General features: G+C 37.4%; 1 protein-coding gene across 1 annotated transcript in view; it reads right to left on the bottom strand.

The window, feature by feature from the left end:
• Positions 1-12691: 12691 nt before the first annotated feature.
• Positions 12692-25979, bottom strand: part of SDHAF3 (succinate dehydrogenase complex assembly factor 3) — a 64903-nt gene continuing 51615 nt past the window's right edge. Inside the window, exon 2 of the mRNA XM_040472595.1 lies at positions 12692-13579. Coding sequence (XP_040328529.1) covers positions 13376-13579 — 204 coding nt within the window. The 3' untranslated portion in view covers positions 12692-13375. The remainder of the gene's footprint in view (positions 13580-25979) is intronic.

Below are 25979 nucleotides of genomic sequence, written 5' to 3' on the forward strand. Positions count from 1 at the left end.
CATATGATCCATCCTGCAGAATGTTCCATGGGCCCTTGAAAAACTGTATTCTGCTGGCTTGGGGGTGGAATGTTCTGTGTATATTGGTTAAGTCCATCTAGTGTAATGTGTCATTCAAAGCCATTGTTTTCTTACTGACTTCTGTCTGGATGACCTATTCGTTGATGTAAGTACAGTGTTAAAGTCCTCTACTATAATTGTATTATTCTCAATTTGTCCCTTGATGTCTTTCAATATTTGCTTTATGTATTTAGGTGCTCTTATTTTGTGTGCATATTTATGATGGTTAGATCCTGTTGTTGGATGATTGTTGTATCATTATGTGGTGCCCTTGTCTCTTGTTACAGCCTCAGCTTTAAAGTCTATTTCGTCTAATATAATTATTGCTACCCCAGACTTTTGTTTTTGTTTGCTTTTGTGTGGAATATCTTTTTTTATCCTTTCACTTTCAGTCCTCATGTGTCTTCAGCTCTGAAGTGAGTCTTTTTTAGGCAGCATATAGACAGGTCTTGTTTTTTTAACCATTCAATCATCCTATGTCTTTTGGTGCATTTAGACCATTTACATTTTAATTTCTAACAGGTGTTTGCCATTTTGTTAACAGTTTTCTGGTTGTTTTTGTAGTTTTTCTCTCTTCTTCTTTTGCTCTCTTCCCTTGTGATTCGATGATTTTATTTAGTGTTATGCTTGTTTTCCTTTCTCTTTATTTTTTGTGTATCAATTATAGATTTTTAGTCTGTTACCAGGAAGTTCATGTAAAACCTCCCACGTATATAGCAGTCTATATTAAGTTGATGGTGCTTAAGTTGGAACACATTCTGAAAGCACTACATTTTTACTCCCCCCTCTACTTTTTATGCATATGATGCATGTATTACATCTTTTTATTTTGTATATTCCTTGACTGATTTTTATAGATGAAATGGGTTTTCTATTTTTGTGTTTTAACTTTCAGACAAGCTTTATAAGTGATTGATCTACTACATTTACTGTAACTTTAATTATACAGTAAAAACTTTTTCCTTTTTTTAATTTTCTTCTCGTTACGGCCTTTCATTTTCCCCTTAAAGAGGGTGCTTTAACATTTCTTGTAAAGCCAGTTTAGTGGTGATGAACTTCTTAAACTTTTGCTTGTCTGGGAAACTCTCGCTCTTCTTCAATTCTTAATGCTAATCTTACTGGGTGGAGTATTCTTTATTACAGGCTTTTTTCTTTCAGCCCTTCTGGTCTGCAAAGTTTCTACTGAAAAATGGGGTTCCCCTTGTATTTAACTGTTTGCTTTTTTTCTTGCTGCTTTTAAGATTCTCTCTTTATCTTTAATTTTGCCATTTTAATTGTTATGTGTCTTGGTGTGGACCACCATGGGCTCATCTAGCTTGCGACTCTCTTTGCTCCCTGCACGTAAATTATCTATTTCCTTTCTCAGGTTAGGGAAGCTTTTTTGACTATTATTTCTTCAAATACGTTTTCTGTCCCTTTCTCTCTCTCTCCTCCTTCTGCAGTGCCTGTAATGCAAATGTTATTACAATTGATGCTATTGTAGAGGTTCCTTAACCTACCCTCATTTGTATGTATGTATGTGTGTGTGTGTGTATGTATGTAAGTGTCATTTAGTTACTTATTTACTTATTTGTTATTTTGCTGCTCAGTTTGGTTGCTGTGCACTATCCTGTTTTACAGATTAGTGATCCATGCTTCATCCTCTAATTTGCTGTTGATTCCCTCTAGCGTCTTCTTTATTTCAGTTATTGTATTTTTTTATTTTATTTTTAATTTTTTTAATGTTTATTTACTTTTGAGAGAGAGAGAGAGAAAGAGCATGAGCAAGTGGGGGAGGGGCAGAGAGAGAGGGAGACACAGAATCCAAAGGAGTCTCCAGGCTCTGAGCTGTCAGCACAGAGCCCAACACAAGGCTCAAACTCCCAAGCTGTGAGATCATGACCTGAGCTGAAGTCAGACGCTTAACCAACTGAGCCACCCAGGCACCCCAGTTATTGTATATTTAAACTCTGACTTGGTCATTTTAATATGTTCTCTCTGTTGAAGTTCTCATAGAGTTCATCTATTCTTAAGTTCAATGAGTATCTTTATGACCATTCCTTTGAACTCTTAATTAGGTAGACTTATTTCCATTTCATTAGCTCTCTTTCTAGAGTTTTGTCTTGCTATTTTGTTTGGGTTACATTCCTCTTTATGCTAATTGTGTCTGACTTTCTGTGTTTGTCACTACGTTTTAGGTAGGTCAGCCTCATCTCCTGGTCTTGAAAGCAGTAATCTTATGTAGAAACCATCCTGTGGTGTCCAGGATTGCAGTCTCACCCCGTTCACTAGAACCAAGCATTCCGGGGGTGTCCTCTGCATAGGCGATATGTGCCTTCCTGTTGTGGCTGGGCCTACGCTGCTGCAGGTGGCCAGTGGGCAAGGCTGGCCTTCAGCCCAGCTGTTAGTAACAAGCTATGACTACTGCTGGTATACTTGTGGGCAGGGCTTGCCCTGGCATGGCTGCCCGAGAGGCTCAACTGCAGCAACTTCAGGCTTGCTGGTGGGGGTTAGGCTCACTCCTGGCACAGCTCAGTGAGAGGTCCAGTTGTACCTACTGCATGTGCAGATTGTGGGGCTAGCTCTCCCCTCCCTGGAGCAGGAGTCGCTTTAGAGCAGTGCTTATCCCAAATGGGGCTGCCTGCCAGGTGTGGCAGCATGGCAGTTGCTCTGGGAGAACACTGCAGGCTGCCCACTGCGCGTGGCAGGAGAGGTAACTGCCAGGCCTGGTGGGTTGGGTGTGGTGGACCCTCAGTGAATTGCTGGTGTGGGGCAAGTGGTGCTAACAAGGTAGATAGACAGTGTTAGAATTGGGTTCCGCAAACATGTGGCTAGCTAGCCAAAGGAGGGCAAGGAAAATGGTGCCAGCCAACACCTTCATTCCTGGAGAAATCTCTTAAAGGTCCTCTACCTCTCCAGCACATGTCCTAAAATTAGTCAATAAATCTTCATGTATACCCCAGGTGCTTTTCAAATTGCTGCTTTAATGCTAGGTTTCAGGCCAAGTGATATACTCCTGTGGCCCTCTGATTCTCCCAGAGTTAAGCCCCAATGCGTTTCAAAGTCAGACATTATGGGGGCTCATCTTCTTGGTGCAGGTCCCCAGGGCCAGGGGTGTCCAATTTAAAGCTTGACCCCTTCACTCATCTACACCTACGATATTCCTCTCTTTCATGGGTCACCACTGCACCAGAAGTTTTGTTCCATACCTTGTGTTTTCCCTGCCTGCTCTTCCTGATGTAACTCTCTCTTTATGCCTAGCTGTGGAAGATCTGTTCTGCTAGTGTCAGGTCATTTTCAAGGAGTTGAATTACATGTAGTTGCCTCAGTGTGCCTGTGGGAAGATGTGAGCTCAGGATCCTCCTCTCTGCCATCTTCCCCTCTCTCCATCAGACCACCCACACTTAGAGCACATACAGCAATCACTAACCTACCAACTTATTCTTGGGTATTTTAAATCTCTCATTTTTTTAACCGTATGAAAGATCACTATTGTGATGTGAATTCATATTTACAACCATCTTGGTTTTTCTTATACTCTCTTTTATCACTCTCCTACTATATAAAGCACACCCTTAGAATTTCCTTTAGTAAAAACCTGCAGGTGGCAACCTTGCTCACATTCTGTTGCCTGAAACTATCTTTATTCCACCATGATTTTTGAAACATATTTGCTGAGTATAGAATTTTAAGTTGGAAGTTATTTTCTCTCACACATCAGTGATAGTCATTCAACAGGTTTCTGACTTCCATTATTAATGTTAAGAAATCAGCTAAAGAAAAGTCTAGGTTAACTGTGACTTTGGTTTTGGCTCCTTTGATACATTTCTGTCTTTAGTAGTCCATGGCTTCACAATGGTTTATCCAAATAAGGATTTTATATTATCCTGCTAGGGATAAATCTGTAGACTGGGATTTTTCATTGATTTGAAAAAAATCTCAGCAAATTTCACTTCAAATATTGCTTCTGCTCTGTTATCTATTTGAAACTATTATTAGCTATACATTAGATCCTTCTGGTTGATCCTCCACTCTTTCATATTTTCAAGCTCCTTTTCTATGCTACATTCTGAATTGTTATTCTGTCCTATTTTGTAGTCATTCTCTTTTCAGGCCCATCCGATCTTCTGTTAAGCCTCCCACTGATTTTTAATTTTAGTCATCCTATTCTCCATTTCTAGAACTTCTTTTTCAAATACACTAGTGAGTTTTTTTATGTTGCCGTGTTTTCTGTAGATATCTTCAAACTTTTAATTTAATTTTATTTTATTTTATTTTTCAACGTTTATTTATTTTTGGGATAGAGAGAGACAGAGCATGAACGGGGGAGGGGCAGAGAGAGAGGGAGACACAGAATCGGAAACAGGCTCCGAGCCATCAGCCCAGAGCCCGACGCGGGGCTCGAACTCACGGACCGCGAGATCGTGACCTGGCTGAAGTCGGACGCTTAACCGACTGCGCCACCCAGGCGCCCCGAAACTTTTAATTTTAAAAAACTAATATAAACATAGATGTCTGATATTATACATGTACTAATTCCAAAGTTGTTTTCTGATGGTCTTTGTTGACTTTCATTCACAGTGTTAGTCTTACTGGTGGAGTTTGTTTATTTAAACTTGAGATGTTCAAGGAAAAAAATTTGTGACTGTAGCATTCCCCAAAGATTTTACATCAACCAGGCATTCATTCTGGAGCTACTAAATTCACTTGTATTCACTTATGTGTTTTACCACTCAGATGGCTTGAATTTGGGGTAGCCTGCAACTTTGCACAAATATTGGGGCAGGTTTGTTTCTGGCTCGCTCTTCACCTCAGGTGGGCTCTCTGCTTTGTTTGCTGCACACTGGGTTCCAAAGGACCATTAAAACCAGAGCTGAAATTCACCCACAGGCCAAAGAGTCTTCAGCAATTTCACTTAGTTATTAACCTTGGAATTATTTAATCTCATAAGACATTGCCAATTTCTAGATGCTTCTCAAAAATTTTTTGTTTTGTATTCTAAGTTTTTGTTTTCAGTGAGAGAATTGCTCAGATTAATATACTATGCCACATTACAGAAAAGGCAATCTAACATCTTTGTAAAAGTGTTAGTATATTGTGTAGCATTCTTTTCTCAGTTATCAATATCAGGACATTTCTCATGTCATTAAAAATTCTTTGTAAACCTAAATTTAAATTTCTGAGTTATACATATTATCACAAATCACTTTAATCTTTCTGATGTTTATGGAATTTTTCTGTTCTTAAGTTTTCACTCTTAAATTGTTTTTTTTTTTCAACGTTTATTTATTTTTGGGACAGAGAGAGACAGAGCATGAACGGGGGAGGGGCAGAGAGAGAGGGAGACACAGAATCGGAAACAGGCTCCAGGCTCCGAGCCATCAGCCCAGAGCCTGACGCAGGGCTCGAACCCACGGACCGCGAGATCGTGACCTGGCTGAAGTCGGACACTTAACCGACTGCGCCACCCAGGCGCCCCAAGTTTTCACTCTTAAAAACCAATTCTAATAACATGTTTATATCAAAAATTTTGCCCACATTTCTGAAATTTTTTTTATGATAGAATCCTAGAAATAGAGATAATGGGTCCAAAAGGTATAATTTTTAAAGTTCTTAATACATGCCAAAGACATGACACATATAGGAAGGAAACTGCACATAGGTTACTACAGGGGCAAAAAAAAATTATAAGTGTAAAATATCAGACTAATAAGTGGAGAAAAGGGAATGGTTTTGGGTAGAGTATATCACCTTTAATTATACAACAAGACACCAAAAAACATAATGATTTTAAAGAACTACCATTTGTTTAGATAATCACTGACAATTTGGGCTGGAATTTGCTGGGCAGTTTTTTCTGGTTTTTGGCTAGACTTATTCATGTATCTGCAGTTGGCTAAGAGCTGGCTGATATAGGATTGCTTCAGTTAGAGTGGTTCACCTCCTCCACTTGATCTCTCAATCTCTAGCAGGCCAATTCGAGCTTATTCACATGGTAGATGGGTAGATTACCAATAATGCAGGCAGAGTGTACAGGGCTCTGAGTCCCAGACTGTAAGATGTCACTATCCACACTCTTCTGAGCAAATCAAGAAATAAGGCCAGTCCAGGTTTGAAGCATTGGAAAGTAGATGGAAATCTTAATGGGAGGAACTGCAAAGTCACATTGCAAAGGGCATGGGTACCAGGCAGTAGAGAACTATGGCCATTTTGCAATCCACTATATGAAACCGTCAGAATTGCTGTATAATGAGAAGGAGGTCACTAGAGTAATGGTGAAATCTAGTCTGAATTACAGAATTTTGAAGTGGTAAACTTTTTATTTGTTAATATTCATTTACTGATAAGGGAAGAAAGTTTGTTTTCTTTTAAATTTTTATTTATTTTTGAGAGAGCGTGTAAGCAGGGAAAGGACGGGGGCAGATTGGGAGGGGATGGGCAGAAATCCCAAGCAGGCTCTGCACTGTCAGTGCAGAGTCCAATGTGGGGCTTGACCTCATGAAGCATGAGATCATGACCCGAGCTGAAACCAAGAGCTGGACACTAAACCTACTGAGCCACCCAGACTCCCTGAAAGTAAGTTCGTCTTTAAATGAGTTGGAAATGCCAAATAGAATTTCAAATACAGATCTGAAGTTCAAAAATGAGATTTCGGTTGGTGTTATAGGTTTAAGAGTACAGCTAGTATTTGTAGCAATGGATGTGTGAAGAGTCCTAAAGATGAAATCTCAGAGAACATCATTATTAGAAAAGAAAAAATGAAAGAAAAATTACAACCATAAAGGAGAGTTAGGCAGTATACAAACCAAGCAGGAGTGGCTTATTAAGTTTTTACATTTCAGTATAGTTAACATGTAATGTTATTAGTTTCAGGTGTACAATATAGTGATTCAACAACTCTATACATTACTCTGTGCTCATCATAAGTGTACTCTTTAATCCCCATCATTTATTTTATCCATCCCCCCACCCACCTCTCCTCTAGTAACAGTTTGTTCTCCATAGTTAAGAGTCTGGTTTGTCTTTGCTCTTTTGTTTTCCTTCTTAAATTCCACAAATGAGTGAAATCATATGGGTATTTGTCTTCCTTGACTTATTTTGCGTAGCACTGTACTCTCTGATGAGGTTTTTTTTGGGGGGGGGTGACAGTGGGGTTTGTGAGGTCCAGAGTCAATGACCAACAAAGAATTCTTGAAGACGTCTTTGGTGCGAAAAGGTGATTTTATTGAAGCACGGGGACAGGACCCGTGGGTAGGAAGAGGTGCCTGGAGACCATGAGGAAAGACTGGTTTTATACTGTGGTGTTGGGGGGAGGTAAAGTCCAGGGGAAGTTTCCAGTGAGACTTTCATATACTAAAGACTCACAGGATACTGGAGGCCAAGCTATTGTCAAGCTAGCATTGTTTTTTCCTCTAGCAAAGCATTAGTATTAAGACATTAGGGAGTTCCTGGAGAAACGTTTTACTCTGCCAGCCTCAAATGTTTGTCAATAGGCGGCAAGTTAGAAGGAAATTTAGTTCTGCCATTTCCTTCTGCCTTTGTTTCCCACATCACTATGGAGGGATGATAGGTCCTGCAGGACTATGATCTCTATCAGTTAACCATTTGTTTTTCCCCTTTTCTTTGTTCTTGGGCAGCCAGGAGTGTCTGAGGAATATCACATATATCCCACCTGGTGGGGGGTGGGGGGAGCTGTAACCTGCCAGCTTGTCTTATGCTCCCTCATCACTCTCTAGCTCCATCTATGTTGTTGCAAGAGGCAAGATTTCATTCCTTTTTATGGCTGAGTAATATTCCTGTGTGTGTATTAACAACCACATCGTCTTTATCCATTCATCTATCAATAGGCACTTTGGCTGCTTCCACTTTGGCTGTTGTAAACAGTGCTGCAATAAACATAGGGGTACATGTATCCCTTTGAATTAGTGTTTTTGTATTGGGGTGGGGGGATACTCAGTAGTGGGATTACTGTATCGTAGGATAGTTCTATTTTTAACTTTTTGAGGAAACTCCATACTGTTTTCCACAGTGGCTGGACTACTTTGCATTCCCACCAACAGTGCAAGAACATTCCTTTTACTCCACATCCTTGCCAATACTTGTTGGTTTTTGCATTTTTTATTTTAGTCATTCTGACAGGTGTGAGGATCATATCTCATTGTAGTTCTGATTTTCCTGATGACGAGTGATGTTAACCATCTTTTCATGTGTCTGTTGGCCATCTGGATGTCATCTTTGAAGGAATGTCTGTTCATGTCTTCTGTCCATTTTATAATTGGATTATTCATTGTGGGGGTGTTGAGTTTTATCAGTTCTTTATAGATTTTAGATACTAGCTCTTTATCAGATGTCATTTGCAAATATCTTCTCCCATTCAGTAGGTTGCTTTTTAGTTTTGTTATTTCCTTCACTGTGCAGAAGGTTTTTTTTTTTTGTTAAAGGTAGTCTCAATTGTTTATTTTTGCCTTTGCTTCCCTTACCTCAAGAGTCACATCTAGGAAAATGTTGCTATAGCCAATGCCAGAGAAATTACTGCCTGTGCTCTCCTTAAGGATTTTTATGGTTTCAGGTCTTACACTTAGGTCTTCAATCCACTTTGTTTATTGTTGTGTATGGAGTAAGAAAGTGGTCCAGTTTCACATACCTGTCTGTCTTTTGCATGTAGCTGTAGTTTCTCCCCACCATTTGTTGAAGAGATTATCTTTTTTCCACTGCATATTCTTTACTCCTTTGTTATATATTAACTGACCATATGATCATGGGTTTTTTTCTGGGTTTTCTGTTCCATTGATCTGTGTCTATTTTTGTGCCAGTACCATACTGTTTTGATTGTGTAATTACATAATACAACTTGAATTCTAGAATTGTGATACCTATAGTTTTGTTTTTCAAGATTGCTTTGACTATTCAGGGTCTTCTATGTTTACCATACCAATTTTAGGATATTTTTAGTTCTACAAAAAACGCTGTTCATATTTTGACAGAGATTGCATTCAATCTATAGCTTGCTTTGAGTAGTATGAACATTTTAACAATATTCCTCCAAGCATGGAGTGTCTTTGCATGTCTTTGTGTCATCTTCAATTTCTTTTATCAGTATTTTATAGTTTTCAGAGTACACGTCTGTCACCTCTTTGTTTAGGTTTATTCCTAAGTATTTTATCATTTTTGGTGTAGCTGTAAGTGGGATTGCTTTATTTTTTTAATAATTTATTTTTTAAATTTACATCCAAGTTAGCATATAGTGCAACAATAATTTCAGGAGTAGATTCCTTAATGCCCCTTACCCATTCAGCCCATCCCCCCCCCCCCCACAACCCTTCCAGGAACCCTCTGTTCTCTATACTTAAGAGTCTCTTATGTTTTGTCCGCCTCCCTGTTTTTAGATTATTTTTGCTTCTCTTTCCTTATGTTCATCTGTTTTGTAGCTTAAATTCCTCATGAGTGAAGTCATATGATACTTGTCTTTAATTTCACTTAGAATACCCTCTAGTTCCATCCACAAAGTGCCATCCACTGGCAAATGGCAAGATTTCATCCTTTTTGGTTGCCAAGTAATACTTGTGTACACACACACACACCACATATTCTTTATCCATTCATCTGTTGATGGACATTTGTGCCCTTTCCATACTTTGGCTATTATCAATAGTGCAGCTATAAACATTGGGGTGAATATGCCCCTTCAAAATAGCACACCTGTATCCCTTGGATAAATACCTAGTAGTGCAATTGCTGGGTCGTAAGATAGTTTTATTTTTAATTTTTTGAGGAACCTCCATCCTTTTTCCCAGAGTGGCTGCACCAGTTTGCATTACCACCAGCAGTGCAAAAGAGATCCTCTTTCTCTGCATCCTTGCCAACATCTGTTGTTGCCTGAGTTGTTCATGTTAGCCATTCTGACAGGTGTGAGGTAGTATCTCAATGTGGTTTTGATTTGTATTTCCCTGATAATGAGTGAGTGATCTTGAGCATTTTTTCAAGTGTTGGTTGGCCATCTGGATGTCTTCTTTGGAGAAGTATCTATTCATGTCTTTTGCCTATTTGTTCACTGGATTATTTGTTTTTTGGATGTTGAATTTGGTAAGTTCTTTATAGATTTTGAATACTAACCCTTTACCTGATATGTCATTTGCACATATCTTCTCCCATTCTGTCGGTTGCCTTTTAGTTTTGCTGATTGTTTCCTTTGCTGTGCAGCAGACTTTTATTTTGATGAGGTTCTAATAGTTCATTTTTGCTTTTGTTTCCCTTGCCTCTGGAGACGTATTGAGTAAGAAGTTGCTGTGGCTGAGGTCAAAGAGGCTTTTGCCTGCTTTCTCCTCTAGGAGTTTGGTGGTTTCCTGTCTTATGTTTAGGTCTTTCATCCATTTTAAGTTTATTTCTGCATATGGTGTAAGAAAGTAGTCCAGGTTCATTTTTCTGCATGTCACTGTCCAGTTTTCCCAGCACCATTTGCTGAAGAGACTGTCTTTATTCCACTGGATATTCTTTCCCGCTTTGTCAAAGATGAGTTGGCTATACCTTTGTGGTTCCATTTCTGGGTTCTCTATTCTGTTCCATTGATCTATTTTTGTGCCAGTACCATGCTTTCTTGATGATTACAGCTTCGCAACACAGCTTGAAGTTTGGGATTGTGATGCCTCCAGCTTTGGATTTCTTTTTCAAGATTGCTTTGGCTGTTCAGGGTCTTTTCTGGCTCCATACAAATTTTAGGATTGTTTGTTCTAGCTCTGTGAAAAATGCTGGTGTTATTTTGATAGGGATTGCTTAATTTCTCTTTCTACTGCTTCATTATTAGAATATAGAAATGCAACAGATTTCTGTACATTGATTTTATACTCTGCAACTTTACTGAATTTACTTATCAGCTCTAGTAGTTTCTTGGTGGAGTCTTTAGTGTTTTCTATATACAGTATCATCATGTCATCCAAGCAGGAGTGATTTAAAAGCAGTAGGGAATAGTTAACACTATCAAGACTCAGGATAACACATCCGTCTTGTACTGATTAGTATCCTATTGATTTTAGCAAGTGAGTGGTTACATTGGTGAGAGCAGATGAGGTTAAAGAAAAAGGAGACAATGACATTGAGGGTACTGCTAAATGGTTGAAGGAAGTGAAAGATCACAGAAACGAGGTCAGACTGAGATAGAAATGAAGGAAGTAAAAGAACATTGAACAAACTGAATGGTCAAAACACTAATGAGTTCACAGTTAACACTGCTTTTTGCACCACTTCCCAGACTTTCTCAATTTACACACTCTTAGTGTTTTAGTATTTACACAGCATACATACAGCAAAAACTAACAGAAGCAAACAAAAAACACTGCAGTTTCATTTATTACATAGTCCAAACAACTTGGGTTTTATGCCCTAAAAATTTAGCAAACTTTGTAATCATATTGAGCATTTTACTAGTTTGTGATACTTTTACCACAGCAATCACTAAAAGCACAGCTTCTCAAATATATGTCACCCAAAAGAATGTTGCAATATAGTAGTAAAACTGTGAAATACCTCAAGGTAGTAATTTGTGTGATGGCCAATAAATATGGCTATGATTTCCCCAAAATTTTTTATGGGTGGTGAATAATGAACCATCGGACACCAATTAGGTACTAGATATGTCAGCCATATGGATTATAGTGTTAAGGTCACCAAAATGATAGCAAAACTTGAGATGGAAAAATATGAGCCAGTTGCTAAAGAAAATGAACAGGGAAGTATAACCAGAAAGAAAACACTACAAATGAAAAAGAATTCTTATGTGAGGGTAACCCAGTGATGGGTTGAAAGAGACATTAGGAGGGGATTATACATTACAGTGAATGTAAAATGACCCATAACCCCCACTTCACAAAATCTAACACCCATAATCCCCACTTCACAAAACACAGAGAAGCAGTGTCCTTATGGGTGTTAGATTCTATAAGCTAGGAAGACAAAAAAGATTGAAAGAGTTTGAGGATGTGATATATTTGTTCATGATGAAATGGTTCCTAAATGCACAGCTAGATTTTAAACTCCTGGAGGGCAAGAGCTTTTATCTTATTCATTTCTTGTATTCCTAGAGCCTATAATGTAGAACCTAGATTCATTACTGATTGACCACCTATCTTTCAATGAAAAAAGACAAGTATCAACCTCCAGACTGATTCAATGAGGAATATTAAAAAGGACTGAGGAGTCTGGCAGCCATACACAAAGAAAAAGCCCAATCCAGCAAAAGAGAGTAAGTATGAGTCAATTTTTAAGTAGTTGAATAAATGCAATAGCATCTGAAAAATGATTTCAGAATCTCAAAGTAGACATACAAAACTAAAGTTATAAGTGTGTAATTTTTATTTACTTTTTTAAACACTTATTTATGAGAGACAGAGATAGAGTGTGAGCAAGGGGTGGGGGGACAGAGAAAGAGGGAGACACAATCCAGGCTCCGAGCTGTCAGCACAGAGTGTGACACAGGGCCCGAACCCATGAACCGTGAGATCATAACCTGAGCCGAAGTTGGACACTTAACTGACTGACCCACCCAGGTGCCCCACAAGTGTGTAATTTTTAAAAAATTAAACATTTTAAACACATGAATGGGATTACCACTTGATTATTTCAGTTTATAACTTACGACAAATTTATGAAAGTGTTTTTATCTCCCCAATGATGAGGCAACAAATGAGATTCTCAAGGTAACTATAAATTACATAATTTAAGGGGTCATTTGTTACTACCAAACACTGTACAAACATTATACTATCATTTGCATGATAGATTATACAGTGTATAATACTGACTCTTTAAGCTTCTTTTTAATCTTTCATTGTATATAAATAGTGACTCAGGGAGAAGGCATATTTACATGAATAATCATACATGTATTATTAAAAGAGAAAGGAAGGAACTTTCAGGATGACAATCCATGTATGTAAATAATAACCTTGTTGGAACTCCACATCTGTCATTATCATAACATACTTGTCTGTTGAAGCTAAAGCCATGAGGCTAATGCTTGAACAAGAACAGCATTAAATTTACATACAAATTGTAAAATTGTATGTAAATTTGGCAAAATTCCACAACTTTGTCCATTTTCAAGTCATTCCTTCTTATGTACTTAAAAAATCAAATCCCATCCAGCAAGTACTGTTACTTCAATCATATAAAGCTTTACTAGCCATATTGATCTACATATTGTAGACAACATTAATAACAACCCCAAATTAAAGAATATTTCATGAACACCAGGCATTCACAAAACCTAAAAGCTGAAGAAATACATTTTTAGAAACCCAGTAAGGGGTTCTGAACTTAAAATGTGTAAGCTTTATTGTATAGACTAAAATTCTGGTTTCCTAGATTCAGGAATACTAAATTGTCTGTTAGGTTTAGTAGCTTCTTGCATCAGCTCCTGCAACTGTCCAATCTGTTCATCACGAAAGTCATTAAGTTTTTCTTCTGGTAGGGCAACTCCAAAACACACTCTTTCTGTTGAATTTTGTCTGTTTTCATTAGTTTGTTGCCATAGCACTCCTGCATACACCTAACAGAAGACAAAGAAAAATGAAGGTTATAAAGTTAAGATACATATTCACTCCTTCAATATTAGAGGACTTGAAAAATTCTAATTCCAAGTCACCTATTTTTCTCCATCACTGAAGATGCAAACAATATAGATGTGTCTTTACTACTCAGTGATAATTTCAAATGTATCTTATTTTTAGCACTTTAAGAGTTTTCATAGATTTTTAGCAAAGTTCTTAACCTGGAAATCTGGGGACTGGGAGTGGCCCGCAGATAGACTTCAAGAACATGCATAAACCACCCAAAAGTCAGATACTAAATTGTATGCACACAAGCATTGCAGATAGTTCTTGGGCTATAGTTTTTCAGAGTTATAGCTTTCAAATCTGGGACTATCAAATTTTCAAAGGTGGGTCTTATAGACTTAAATTTAAAAATGTTTATTTATTTTTGAGAGGGGGTAGTGACAGAGAGGAAGAGGGAGAGAGAATCCCATGCAGTCTCCAGCACCATCAATGTGGAGCCTGGTGCAAGGCTCAAACTCACGAACCATGAGATTATGACCTGAGACAAAATCAATAGTCAGATGCTGAACCTACTGAACTACCCAGGCGTCCCAAAATATTAATTTAAATCACACTAGAGGTAGGGGTACCTGGGTGGCTCAGCCGGCTGAGTGTCCATCTTCTGCTTGGGTCATGATCTCACGGTTGGTGAGTTCGAGCCCTGCGTTGGGCTCTGTGCTGACAGCTAGGAGCCTGGAGGCTGCTTCAGATTCTGTCTCCCTCTCTGCAACGCCCGCCGCCCCCCCCCCCCCCCCCCGCTCACACTCTGTCTCTCTCCCTCTCTCTCTCTCAAAAATAAACATTAAAAAAGAATTTAAATCAAACTAGAGAGAAAGCTTTCAAACCTTTAACTTCTCTGTATTTAATAATAATCTTTGTCAGGAAAAAATTCTACATTTTTCATGCTCTAATTTTTCTCTCATTCAATTAGCATCTTCAGCCTAAATAGTCCAGCTACTATTGTCTTGCACAAATGATACTTTTTTAAAGCAGACTCTCACTCCATAATCTTTTAATCAGACAGTAAGTAACAAAGTATTTTAGTTCATGAAGTTAAAAGATTATATGCACCTTCTGGGTTAGTAGATAAATTAGTTAACTCTATATAATGCCACTAACTCTATCTGGTTTAAGATAATTAAATTGATTATAATTGCTGGAATGCCATCATCACCACAGAAACTTCAATTCAATACACTCCAAAACTTAACCTGTATTGAAAATATTTTCTTCATGTTTTACACAACTCTATTTCATGTAACTGAAAAAAAACTTGCACATACCCCAAGCTTTATCAATCCCACCTTTAAGTATATGCCCCAGAACAGTGTTTCTCAACCCTCACAGAATTAACAAATTGGATAATTTGGACAATACTTTGTAGTGGGGTGAATGGAAGTCTGTTCTTGCATTGTAGGTAGGATGTTTTAGCAGTATCTCTAGTCTCTACCCACTAGTTTCCAGTAGCATACCTCCTCTCAGTCTTTATAATCAAAAATGTCTCCAAACATTACCAAATGTTCCCTGGAAGGCATAACTGACCCAGGTTGAAAACTATGGTCCTAAAGAAACTTTCAAACATGTGAATGAGTAGCACAAGAAGTGTGGTATTACTTGTTAAAGCAAAAATTGGAAACAATCTCATTGTACTTTTCAGTAAGAGAAAAGACAAAAACACTAAGGTTTGTTCAAGATACTTATCTTTTCAAGAACCAGCTCTTGGTTTCATTGACCTTTTCCATCGTTTGTTTAAGCCTCTATTTGATCTATTTCTGCTCTGATTTATTTCCTTCCTTCTACTAGATTTGGGCTTTGTTCTTTTTCTTGCTTCTATAGGCGTAAGGTTAGGTTCCTTTAGATTTTTCTGGTTTCTTGAGGTAGGCCTGCATGACTATAAATTTCCCTCTTAAATTGCTTTTACTGCATCTCAAAGATTTTGGACTGTTGTGCTCTCATTTTCATTTGTCTCCATGTATTTTTTAAAAATTCCTCTTGATTTCTTTGTTGACTCACTGGTTGTTTAGTAGCATGTTGTTTTGTCTCTGTGTTTGTGTTTCTTCCAGTTTCTTCTTGTGATTTATAGTTTTATGCCCTTATGGTCAGAAAAGATGCATGATTTCAATCTTCTGAAATTTTTTGACACGTGTTTTATGGCCTAACATGTAAACTATCCTGGAGAATATTCCATGTCCACTTGAAAAGAATATACATTCTTCTGGATAGAATGTTGAATATAAAAGTCCCTCTGGTCTTGAATGCAAAGCTACTGTTTCCTTATTAATTTTTTGCCTGAATGATCCATCCATTGATATAAGTGGGGTGCTAAAGTCCCCTACTATTATTATATTACTCTCAATTTCTCTCTTTATATCTGTTATTATTTGCTTTATTGTATTTAGGTCTCCAATGTTGAGTGTGTATTTATAATTGCTATACTTTCATTGGATGATCCTTCTATCATTACATGGGCCCTTCTTTGTCTCTTGTTATAGTCTTTGTTTTAAAATCTATTTTATCTGATATGAGTATTGCTACCCCAGTTTGTTTTGTTTTTTGTCCCTTTTACATGGAATGTCTTTTTCCATTCTTTCACATTCATCCTATGTGTGTCTTCAGCTCTGAAGTGAGTCTCTTGTAGACAGCATATAAATGGGTCTCATTTTTTTATCCATTCAGTCATCTAATGTCTTTTAATTGGAGCATTTAGACCATTCACATTTGAAGTAATGATTGATAGGTATGTACTTATTGTCATTTTGTTAAACTGTTTTCTGGTTGCTTTTGTAGTTCTCTGTTCATTTCCTCTCTTGCTCTTTTCCCTTGCGATTGGTGACTTTCTGTTGTGTTATGCTTGGCTTCTTTTCTCTTTATTTTCTGTGTATATCTCTTATAAATTTTTAGTTTGTGGTTCCCATGAGGTTTACATATAACATCCCAATTATAAAGCAATCTATATTAAAATGGTGGCCACTTAGGTTCAAAAAAATTCTAAAAGAATTTTTTTACTCCCACCTCCCCAGGTCATGTAAATGTTATTATATTTTACATCTTTTTATTCATAAAATTTCCCTACTTGCAATTAGGGCCTTTTTTTTTTTTTCCACTTAAAGTAGCCCCTTTAACATTTAAGGTTGGTTTACTTTAACTTTTCTTTGGGAAACTCTCTCTCTCCTTGCCAGATAGAATATTCTTGCTTGTAGGATTTTTTCCTTTCAGCTCTTTGCAGGCCCAAAGGGCATGACATTATACATTCAAAGTTTCTGCTGAAAAATAAGCAGAGGCTTTATGGGGTTTCACTTGTATATACTTTTTGCTTCTCTATTGCTGCTTTATAATTCTCTATCTTTAACCCTTGACATTTCAGTTATTATGTGTCAAGTATGTGGACCTCTCTGGGTTCATCTTGTTTGGAATTCTCTGTGATTGCTCAATCTGGATGTCTATTTTCTTCCCCTCTCTCCTTCCCTTCTGGGATCTCTATAATGTGAATGTCCACTTGATATTGTCCAAGACATCCTTTGATCTATCCTCATTTTTTAAAGTTCTTTTTGCTGTTCAGCTTGGGTGCTTTCCATTACCTTATCTTCTGCATCAGTTCTTCTGCATCCATTAATCTGTTGATTCCCTCTAGTGTATTTTTCATTTCAGTTATTGTATTCAACTCTGATTGGTTCTTTTTGGTATTTTCTATCTCTTTGTTCAAGTTCGTACTGAGTTATTCCACTCTTTCCTCCAGTCCATCTTTATGATCATTACTTTAAACTCTATCAGACATATGGCTTATCTCCATTTGGAGCATATTCTTCTGTCTCATTTTGCTTAACATTTGTTGTTTGCTTATATGAATTAGAATTCTCCTAAACTTGAAGGAAAGGTCTTGTGTATGGTCATCCCAACTGGAAGCTATGTATGCCTGGTGACTTTGGCTGGCTGGAGCTACAGCTGTCGTGGGCTGGGAGTCCCAAAGCTGTCTGTGCACAGGGCACCCTGGCAGGACAGCTAAAGGTAAAGTGAGGGAAAACTGGGGTGTCCTGGGGTACTAAATGCAGAGGGTGCCCTGGTGGGGTAGGGGATGGCCATGTGGTGGGTGGCTGGAGCCAAGGTGGGGCACACACTAGGAAGGTCCCAGGGTGCTCAGTGCAGGTAGGACCTGGGAGTTCCAGAAGCACTCTCAGCTATAGGTGCCCTAGCAAGCCCTCTGGAACCAAAGTGGTATAGGCCTAGAGTGTTCCAGGGTGCTTTCCACCTGTGTCACCTTGGTGCAATGTCTGTAACTGCAGTAAGTACTGACCATGAGCATCCTGGGTTATGTCGCTCTGAGGCTGCATTGATGGGATGGCGAGGGCTGGTGTAGGCTAGGATCCTGGGGCTCACTAGGGTGATAGGTCAGCTAGGGCACCCAGACCTTTCTCCTGTCCATGGTATCAAGGTGGAAGAAAAACATAACCATAGCTCTTGCCAGCCCCTCCCAGCAGTTCCCTTCTTGTTTGGATCCTTTGTATTAAAGTTTTTCCATCATGATAAGTGTACTCTTTAATCTTCTTCATCTATTTCACCATTCTCCTACCTACCTCCCTTCTGGTAACCATCAGTTCTCTATAGTTGAGTCTTTTTCCTGGTTTGTCTGTGTTCCCTCCATTTGCTCATTTGTTTTGTTTCTTAAATTCCAAACATGAGTGAAATAATATGGTATTTGTCTTTCTCTAACTTATTTCACACAGCATTATCTTCTCTAGTTCTATCCACATTGTTGCAAAAGGAGAGATTTTCCCTTTTTTGGCTGAGTAATATTCCATTGTATATACATACCATACTCTATCCATTCATATATCAAAGGACCCTTGGGTTGCTTCCATAGTTTGGCTATTATAAATAATGTTTCAATAAATATAGGGGTGCATATATTCCTTTGAATTAGTGTTTTTGTATTTCTGGGGCAAATACCCAATAGTGGGACTGCAGAGTAGTTCTATTTTTAACTTTTTGAGAAAACTCCATACTGTTTTGCACAATAGCTACACCAGTTTGCATTCCTACCAACAGTGCAAGAGTGTTCCTTTTTCTTCAGATACTTGCCAACACTTGTTATTTCTTGTGTTTTTTATTTTAGCTATTCTGACAGGCGTGACTTGATATCTCATTGTAGTTTTGATATGCATTTCCCTGATGATGAGTGATGTTGAGCATCTGTTCATGTGTCTATTGGCCATCTGGATGTCCTCCTTGGAGGAATGTCTATTCATGTGTTCTGCCCATTTTTTGATTATTTGGGAGTTGAGCTTTATCAGTTCTTTATATATTTTGGATACAAGTCTTTTATCGGGTATATTATTTGCAATATCTTCTTGTATTCAGTAGGTTGCTTTTTTGTTTTGTGGATTATTTCCTTTACTGTGTAAAAGCTTTTTATTTTGCTATAGTCCCAATAGTTTATTTTTGCTTTTATTTCCTTTGCCTCAGGAGACGTATCTAGAAAAATGTTGCTACCGCCACTGTTAGAGAAATTACTGTCTGTGTTATCTTCAAGGAGTTTTATGGTTTCAGATCCTATATTTAGGTCTTTAATACATCTTCAGTTGATTTTGGTGTATGGTGAAAGAAAGTGGTCCAAGTTCCATTCTTTTCCATGTGGCTATCCAGTGTTCCTGACGCCATGTGTTGAAGAAATTTTCCTATCGCATACTCATTCCTCCTTTGTCAACAATTAACCATATAATCATGAGTTCATTTCTGGGTTTCCTGTTCCATTGATCTATGTTTCTATTTTTATGTCCATACCATATTGTTTTAATTACTCCCACTTTATAATATAATTTGAAGTCTGGAATTGTAATATCTCCAGTTTTGGTGTTCTTCTAGTTGCTCTTTTAAATGGCAGCCTCAGGGCAGCTGGCACTGGTGTATGCTAGATGGCTTGCAGCTCCTTGAGGCAGCAGTCCTGTCAGGGTACCCAGCCTCTGATCTGTACTTTCAAAATGTAGAGGAAGCATAAAGTCTGGTGCTCACCAACAACTCTGCTGCCATTTGGCAGAGTTCTAGGGTTCATTCCTTTACATTCGAGTTGTCCTTTTATTTATTTTTAATCATCTTAATGTTTATTTCTGAGAGAGAGGGAGACAGAATCTGAAGCAGGCTCCAGGCTCTAAGCTGTCAGCACAGAGCCCAATGCGGGGCTCGAACTCGTGAACTGCAAGATCATGACCTGAGTAGAAGCCAGATGCTCAACTGACTGAATCACCCCTCTAGTTGCCCTTTTAAACCACAAATTTTTTTTCTGGGGCCTAGAGAAAGCATATCTGCTTACTGTCCCTCAGTACTATACCTCCCCAGTATAGTTTGCAGTGGCTGGAGGCAGGGGTTCCCTTTGCTACCACATAGAGAACAGCAAGAGAGATGGAAATTGTACAGAAACTGTTCAGTCATCCCTCTTTTTTTTTTTTTTTCCCAGGAGGAATTGGTCTATAAATAGTTGTAGATTTGGTATGTCTATGTTGGAAGCAAGGTCTTAGTGTCTCATCATCTTGGACTGGAATTTCAGATACTACTTTATAACCCATTAACAGTAAATGAACTAAATGTGTATGTATCAGCATGAATGGATGTCCACAACAGAATCTTAAAAGTGGATTTTAGAAAGTTATTCATTTGTAGAAATAGGAAAACTGACACTCAAATTCACATGGAAATGTCAGAGGCCATGAACAGCCAAAACAATCATAAAAAAAATAAATTTGGAGCATTCACAGCATTCAGCTTCAAAACTGACAAAGCTACATTAAATAATCAAAACAGTGTGGTACTGGGTTTAGGATAAACATATAAACCAAAAGAAGAGAAGTGAGAATGCAGGAATAAGCCTTACACATATGGCCAACTGATTTTCAACAAGGGTGTCAAGTTCAATGGGGGGAAACAATAGTCTTTTTAAGAGATACTTCTGGGGGCACCTGGGTGGCTCAGTTAAGTGTCTAACTTCAGTTCAGGTAATGATTTCACAGTCCATGAGTTTGAGCCCTGCGTCAGGCTCTGTGCTGACAGCTCAGAGCCTGGACCCTGCTTTGGATTCTGTATCTCACTCTCTCTCTGACCCTACCCTGTTCTCGCTGTCTCTGTCTCAAAAAGAAATAAAACATTAAAAAAAAAAAGATACTTCTGGGAAAACTAGATTTGTACCCTTCAATCATATACAAAAATTAACACAAAATCCATGAAATTTCAGACCTAAAAATAAAATTTTTTTATTTTTATTTTTGAGAGAGACCATGAGCAGGCGAGGACAGAGAGAGACACACAGAATCTGAAGCAGGCTCTAGGCTCTGAGCTGTCAGCACAGAGCCCGACGTGGGGCCCAAACCCACAAAGTGGGATCATGACCTGAGCCGAAGTTGGAAGCTTAACCAACTGAGCCACCTAGGTGCCCTGGAAATGGACTTTTAAATATGACCCCTAAACATAAGCAACAAAAGAAAAAATAAACTGGGCTTCTACAAAATTAAAAGCTTCTGTGCACCAGAAAATATTAAGAAAGTGAAAAACTACAGAATAGGAAAAAATATTCACAAACTATATAGTTGATAAAAATGTCAAGACTATATAAAAAATTCATACAACTCAACAACAAAAAGACAACAACCCAATTTAAAAAGTGGGCAAAGACTTAAGCAGACATTTCTCCAATGATGATATATAAATGGTCAACAAGCACATTCAAAGATACTAAACATCATTAGGGAAATGCAAATCAAAGCCCTGTTGTGTTGGCAAGAACCTAAAGAAAATGGAACCCTTGGACATTGCTAATGGGAACACAAAATGGTATAGCCACTGTGGAAAACAATAGGACAGATCCTCAGAAGGTTAAAGAATTACCACATGATCCAGCAATTCAACTCATACATATATACTCAAAATAAATAAAAGCATGAATTCAGATACTTCTACACCTCTGTTGATAGTAGCATTATTCACAATAGGTAATATGTGGAAACAACCCAAGTGTCCATTATGAGATGAATGGATAAACAAAACCTGGTCTAGATATACAATGAAATAATATTTATCCTTAAAAAGGAATGAAGTTGTGGTAATTCTATAACATAGACAAATCTTGAAAACATTACAGTAAGTGAAATAAGACACAAAAGAATATTATAGGATTCCACTTACACGAAATATGTAGTATAAGCAAATAGAGAGACAGAAAACAGAATAGAGGTTACCATGGGTTGGGAAAATGGGATTTATTGCTTAACATGCATAGTGTTTCTGCTTGGGTAAAAAAGGTTTTGGGTACAGATAGTGGTAAACAATGCACAACACTGTAAATGCAATTAATGTTCATGAATTATATGTGCAAAAAAGGTTGAAATGGGAAATTTTATGTTCTATATTTTTATCACATTTAAAAAAAAGGTTATGCAAGAGGTTCTGCTTCAATTAATGGTGAGGTAGCATCTATCAGAACAACTCCACAAGATAAACTCGTAAACTCTGGACAGATATAATCAAACAACAAACCCAAGACACTGGAGAACAACCAAAGCCACACAGAAAATAAGAAAGAGTTGACTCCAGAAAATGACAGAGAATACTGGATTAGGCTCCCATTTTTATGACTTTTTGTCTAAGATCCCAGTTGGTACTGAGAGGTAACTGAACAATCAGAGGACACTGTGGGATAAGCACAGCAATTGGAAAATTATAAGGGAAAATCTCAGGAAAAAAGAGCTACTGAAAGGGAACCCTGTAAATAAACTGCCAAAATCTCTGGCTAATCCCTTAACTATGAATGCTCAAGACAAGACTCAAACAGCCCAGTTAAGGCATAAAAAGAAAGGAATAGAAATTTCAGCAGCTTCTTGTCAAAGAAGACACAGAGCTTAGAATCTGAGTTCTGCCAGGTAACTGCTTAATAAAATCAATACGCTTTTTAAAAAAATAGTGGAATAATGTCTCTACAATGTATCTGTCATTCAGTGTCCAGAAAAAAAAAAAAATCCAAGATTACTAGAACCATGAAGAAACAGAAAAATGTGATCCATAATCGAGAGAAAAGACAATGTCTGAAATGATTCAGACATTATTGGAAAATAATTTTTTTTTCTCCACACCCAATGTGGGGCTCCAACTCACAACACTAACATCAAGAGTTGCATGCTCTCCTGACTGAGCCAGCCAGGTACACCCAGTGGAAAAGGATTTTAAAGCAGCTATTATGACTATGTGCAAGTAAGTAAAAATTTTGTCATAACAAATGCATAGATGACAAATCTCAAAACAAAATGAGGAATGAGTAGAACCAAATGAAAGCTCTAGAACTCAAAAATGCAGTATCTGAAATGTCAAAAACCTCACTGAATGGGCTTAATAGCATAAGGTTTTCCATATTGGAGTTGAAAGAAGAAAGATTCAATGAACGTAAAAACATCAGAAGTTATCCAATCTGAAAGAAAAAAAAAACATTAAATAAATTTAAGATCAATGTTATGTGGGATAATGTCAAAACTTTTACATATTTAGGGACGCCTGGGTGGCTCAGTAGGTTGAGCGTCTGACTTCGGCTCAGGTCTCTATCTCACAGTCCATGGGTTCGAGCCCCACAAAAGGCTCTGTGCTGACAGCTCAGAGCCTGCTTCAGATTCTGTTATCTCCTTCTCTCTCAAAAATAAAAAAAACATTAAAAAAAATCAAAATATAAATTCAAAAAATCTCTTGAGATAAAGGAAATACAACACACCAAAACTTACAGGATGCAGAAAGGCCAGTTTTAAGAGGGAAGTTCACAGTGATAAGCAACTATATTAAGAAACACCTCAAATAAAAAAAAATAAACCTAACCTTACACCTGAAGGAACCAAAGAAAATACTAGGCCCAAAGTTCATAGAAAGAGGGAAATAAAGATCAGAGCAGAAATAAATGAAGTAGAGACCAAAAAAAGACAATAGAAAAGTTCAACATAACTAAGAGCTGCATTTTTTTAAAGATAAACAAAACAAACATTTAGCTAGATTTGCCAAGAAAAAAAAAAATACATTACAACCAATACCACAGAAAATACAAAAGATAAAAGAGACTACTATGAACACTTATATGACAACAAATTGGGACAACCTACAAGATATGGATAATTTTTTAGAAACATACAACTTACGAAGACTGAATCATGAATAGAAGATGTGAACAGACCAATTACTAGTAAGAAACAGAATCAGTAAAGTCCAGGACCCAATGGCCTCACTGGTAAATTCAACCAAACATTTAAAAACACCAATCTAATTCAAACTCTTCTAAAAAATAGAAGAGAGAATATTTCCTGTTTTACTTATTTTACAAAACAGCATTACCCTGATACCAAAACCAGACAAAGACACTGCACCACCAGAAAAGTAGAGGTCAATATCGCTGATGAACACAGCTGCAAAAATCCTCAACAAAATATTACAAAGCTCAATTCAATAATACATTAAAAGGATCATACACCATAATCAAGTGGGATTTATCCCTGGGACATAGTATGGTTCAATATCCACAAATCAGTGTGATAAATCACATTAACAAGGGATAAAAATCATATCATCTCGGTAGATACAGAAAAAGCATTTGACAAAATTCAATATCCATTTATGATAAAAACTCTCAAACTGAGCATAGAAGGAATGTACCTCACCCTAATAAAGCCCATAAAGAACAAACCCACAGCTAACATCAGACTCATTGATAAAAACCTGAAATCTTTTCCACTAAGAACAAGAAACAAAACAAGGATGCCCATTCTCACCACTTATTCAACACTACTGACAGTCCTAGACAGAGCAATCAGGCAGGAAAAATAAAAGGCATCTAAATAGGAAAAAAAGTAAAACTGTCTCTTCTGGCAGGTGACATAACATTATAATAAATATAATGAAGACTCCAGCAGAAACTGTTAGTACTAATACAGTAAAATTGCAGGATACAAAATCAATATACAAAAATTAGCTGTATTTCTATACACTAATAATGAACTATCAGAGAAAGTAAGAAGACAATCCTATTTACAAATGCATCAAAAGGAGTAAAATTCTCAGGAATAAATTTAACCAAAGATGTGAAAGACCTGTATACTGACAACAATAAGACCCTGATGATAGAAACCAAAGACACAAATAAATGGAAAGGTATTCCATGCTCATGGACAAGAATTAATATTGCTAATATGTTCATACTACCCAAAGAAATCTACATTTTCAATGCAATCCCTATCAAAATTTCTGTGGTACTTTCAGAGAAGATGTGTATAGAACCACAAAGTATCCCAAATAGCTCAAATAAACTTGAGAAAAAACAAAGCAGGAGGCATTACACTTCCTGATTTCAAACTATACTGCAGAGCTACAGTAATCAAAACAGTACAGTGTTTAAAAAAAAAAAAAAAAGACACATAGATCAAAAGAACAAAATAGAGAGCCCAGAAATAAAAGCATGCCTTTATGGTCAACTTACAACAAGGGAGCCAAGACCATACAATGGAGCAAGGACAGTCTCTTCAATAAGTGGCGCTGAAAAAACCATACCCCTATCTTACTCCATACACACAAAAATCAACTCAAAATGGATTAAAGACTTGAATGTAAGATCAGAAACCATAAAACTCCTAGAAGAAAACAGGGGATAACTCCTTGACATCAGTCATGGCAATGATTTTTTGAATTTGATACCAAAAGCAAAGGCAACAAAAGCAAAAATACACAAGTGGGACTGTAGCAAAACAAGAATCTTCTGCATAGTAAAGGGAACCATCAATCAAACGAAAAGGCCACCTATGGAAAAAGAAAATATTTACAAATCATATCTGCTCAGGGGTTAATATCCAAAATCCTTTATCCAATATAAAGGAATACAACTCAATTAAAAAAAAAAAAAATCTGATTAAAAATGGGCAGAGGGCCTAAAGAGACATTGTTCCAAATAAGACATACAAGTGATCAACTGGTTCATGAAAAGGTACTCAGCATCACTAATCATCAGGGAAATGCAAAACAAAACTACAGTGAGATATTCACCTCATACCTGATAGAACAGCTGACAATGAAAAGATTAGTGTCGGGGAGGATGTAGAGAGAAAAGGGAACTCTACTGCACTGTGGTGGGAATGTAAAGTGGTGCGGCCACTGTGGAAAACAGTATCAAGTTTCTTCAAAAAATTAAAAATAGAACTACCATATGATCCAGCAATTTCACTACTAGATGTTTATTCAAAGGTCAAGAAAACATTAACTTGAAAAGATATCTGTACTCCCAAGTTCACTGAAACACTATTTACAGTAGTCAAGACATGGAAATAACCTATTTGTCAATGGACAGATAAATGGATA

The sequence above is a fragment of the Herpailurus yagouaroundi genome, unplaced genomic scaffold (genome assembly GCF_014898765.1).
Source record: "Herpailurus yagouaroundi ecotype Mexico unplaced genomic scaffold, PumYag 100, whole genome shotgun sequence".
NCBI classification, from domain to species: domain Eukaryota; kingdom Metazoa; phylum Chordata; class Mammalia; order Carnivora; family Felidae; genus Herpailurus; species Herpailurus yagouaroundi.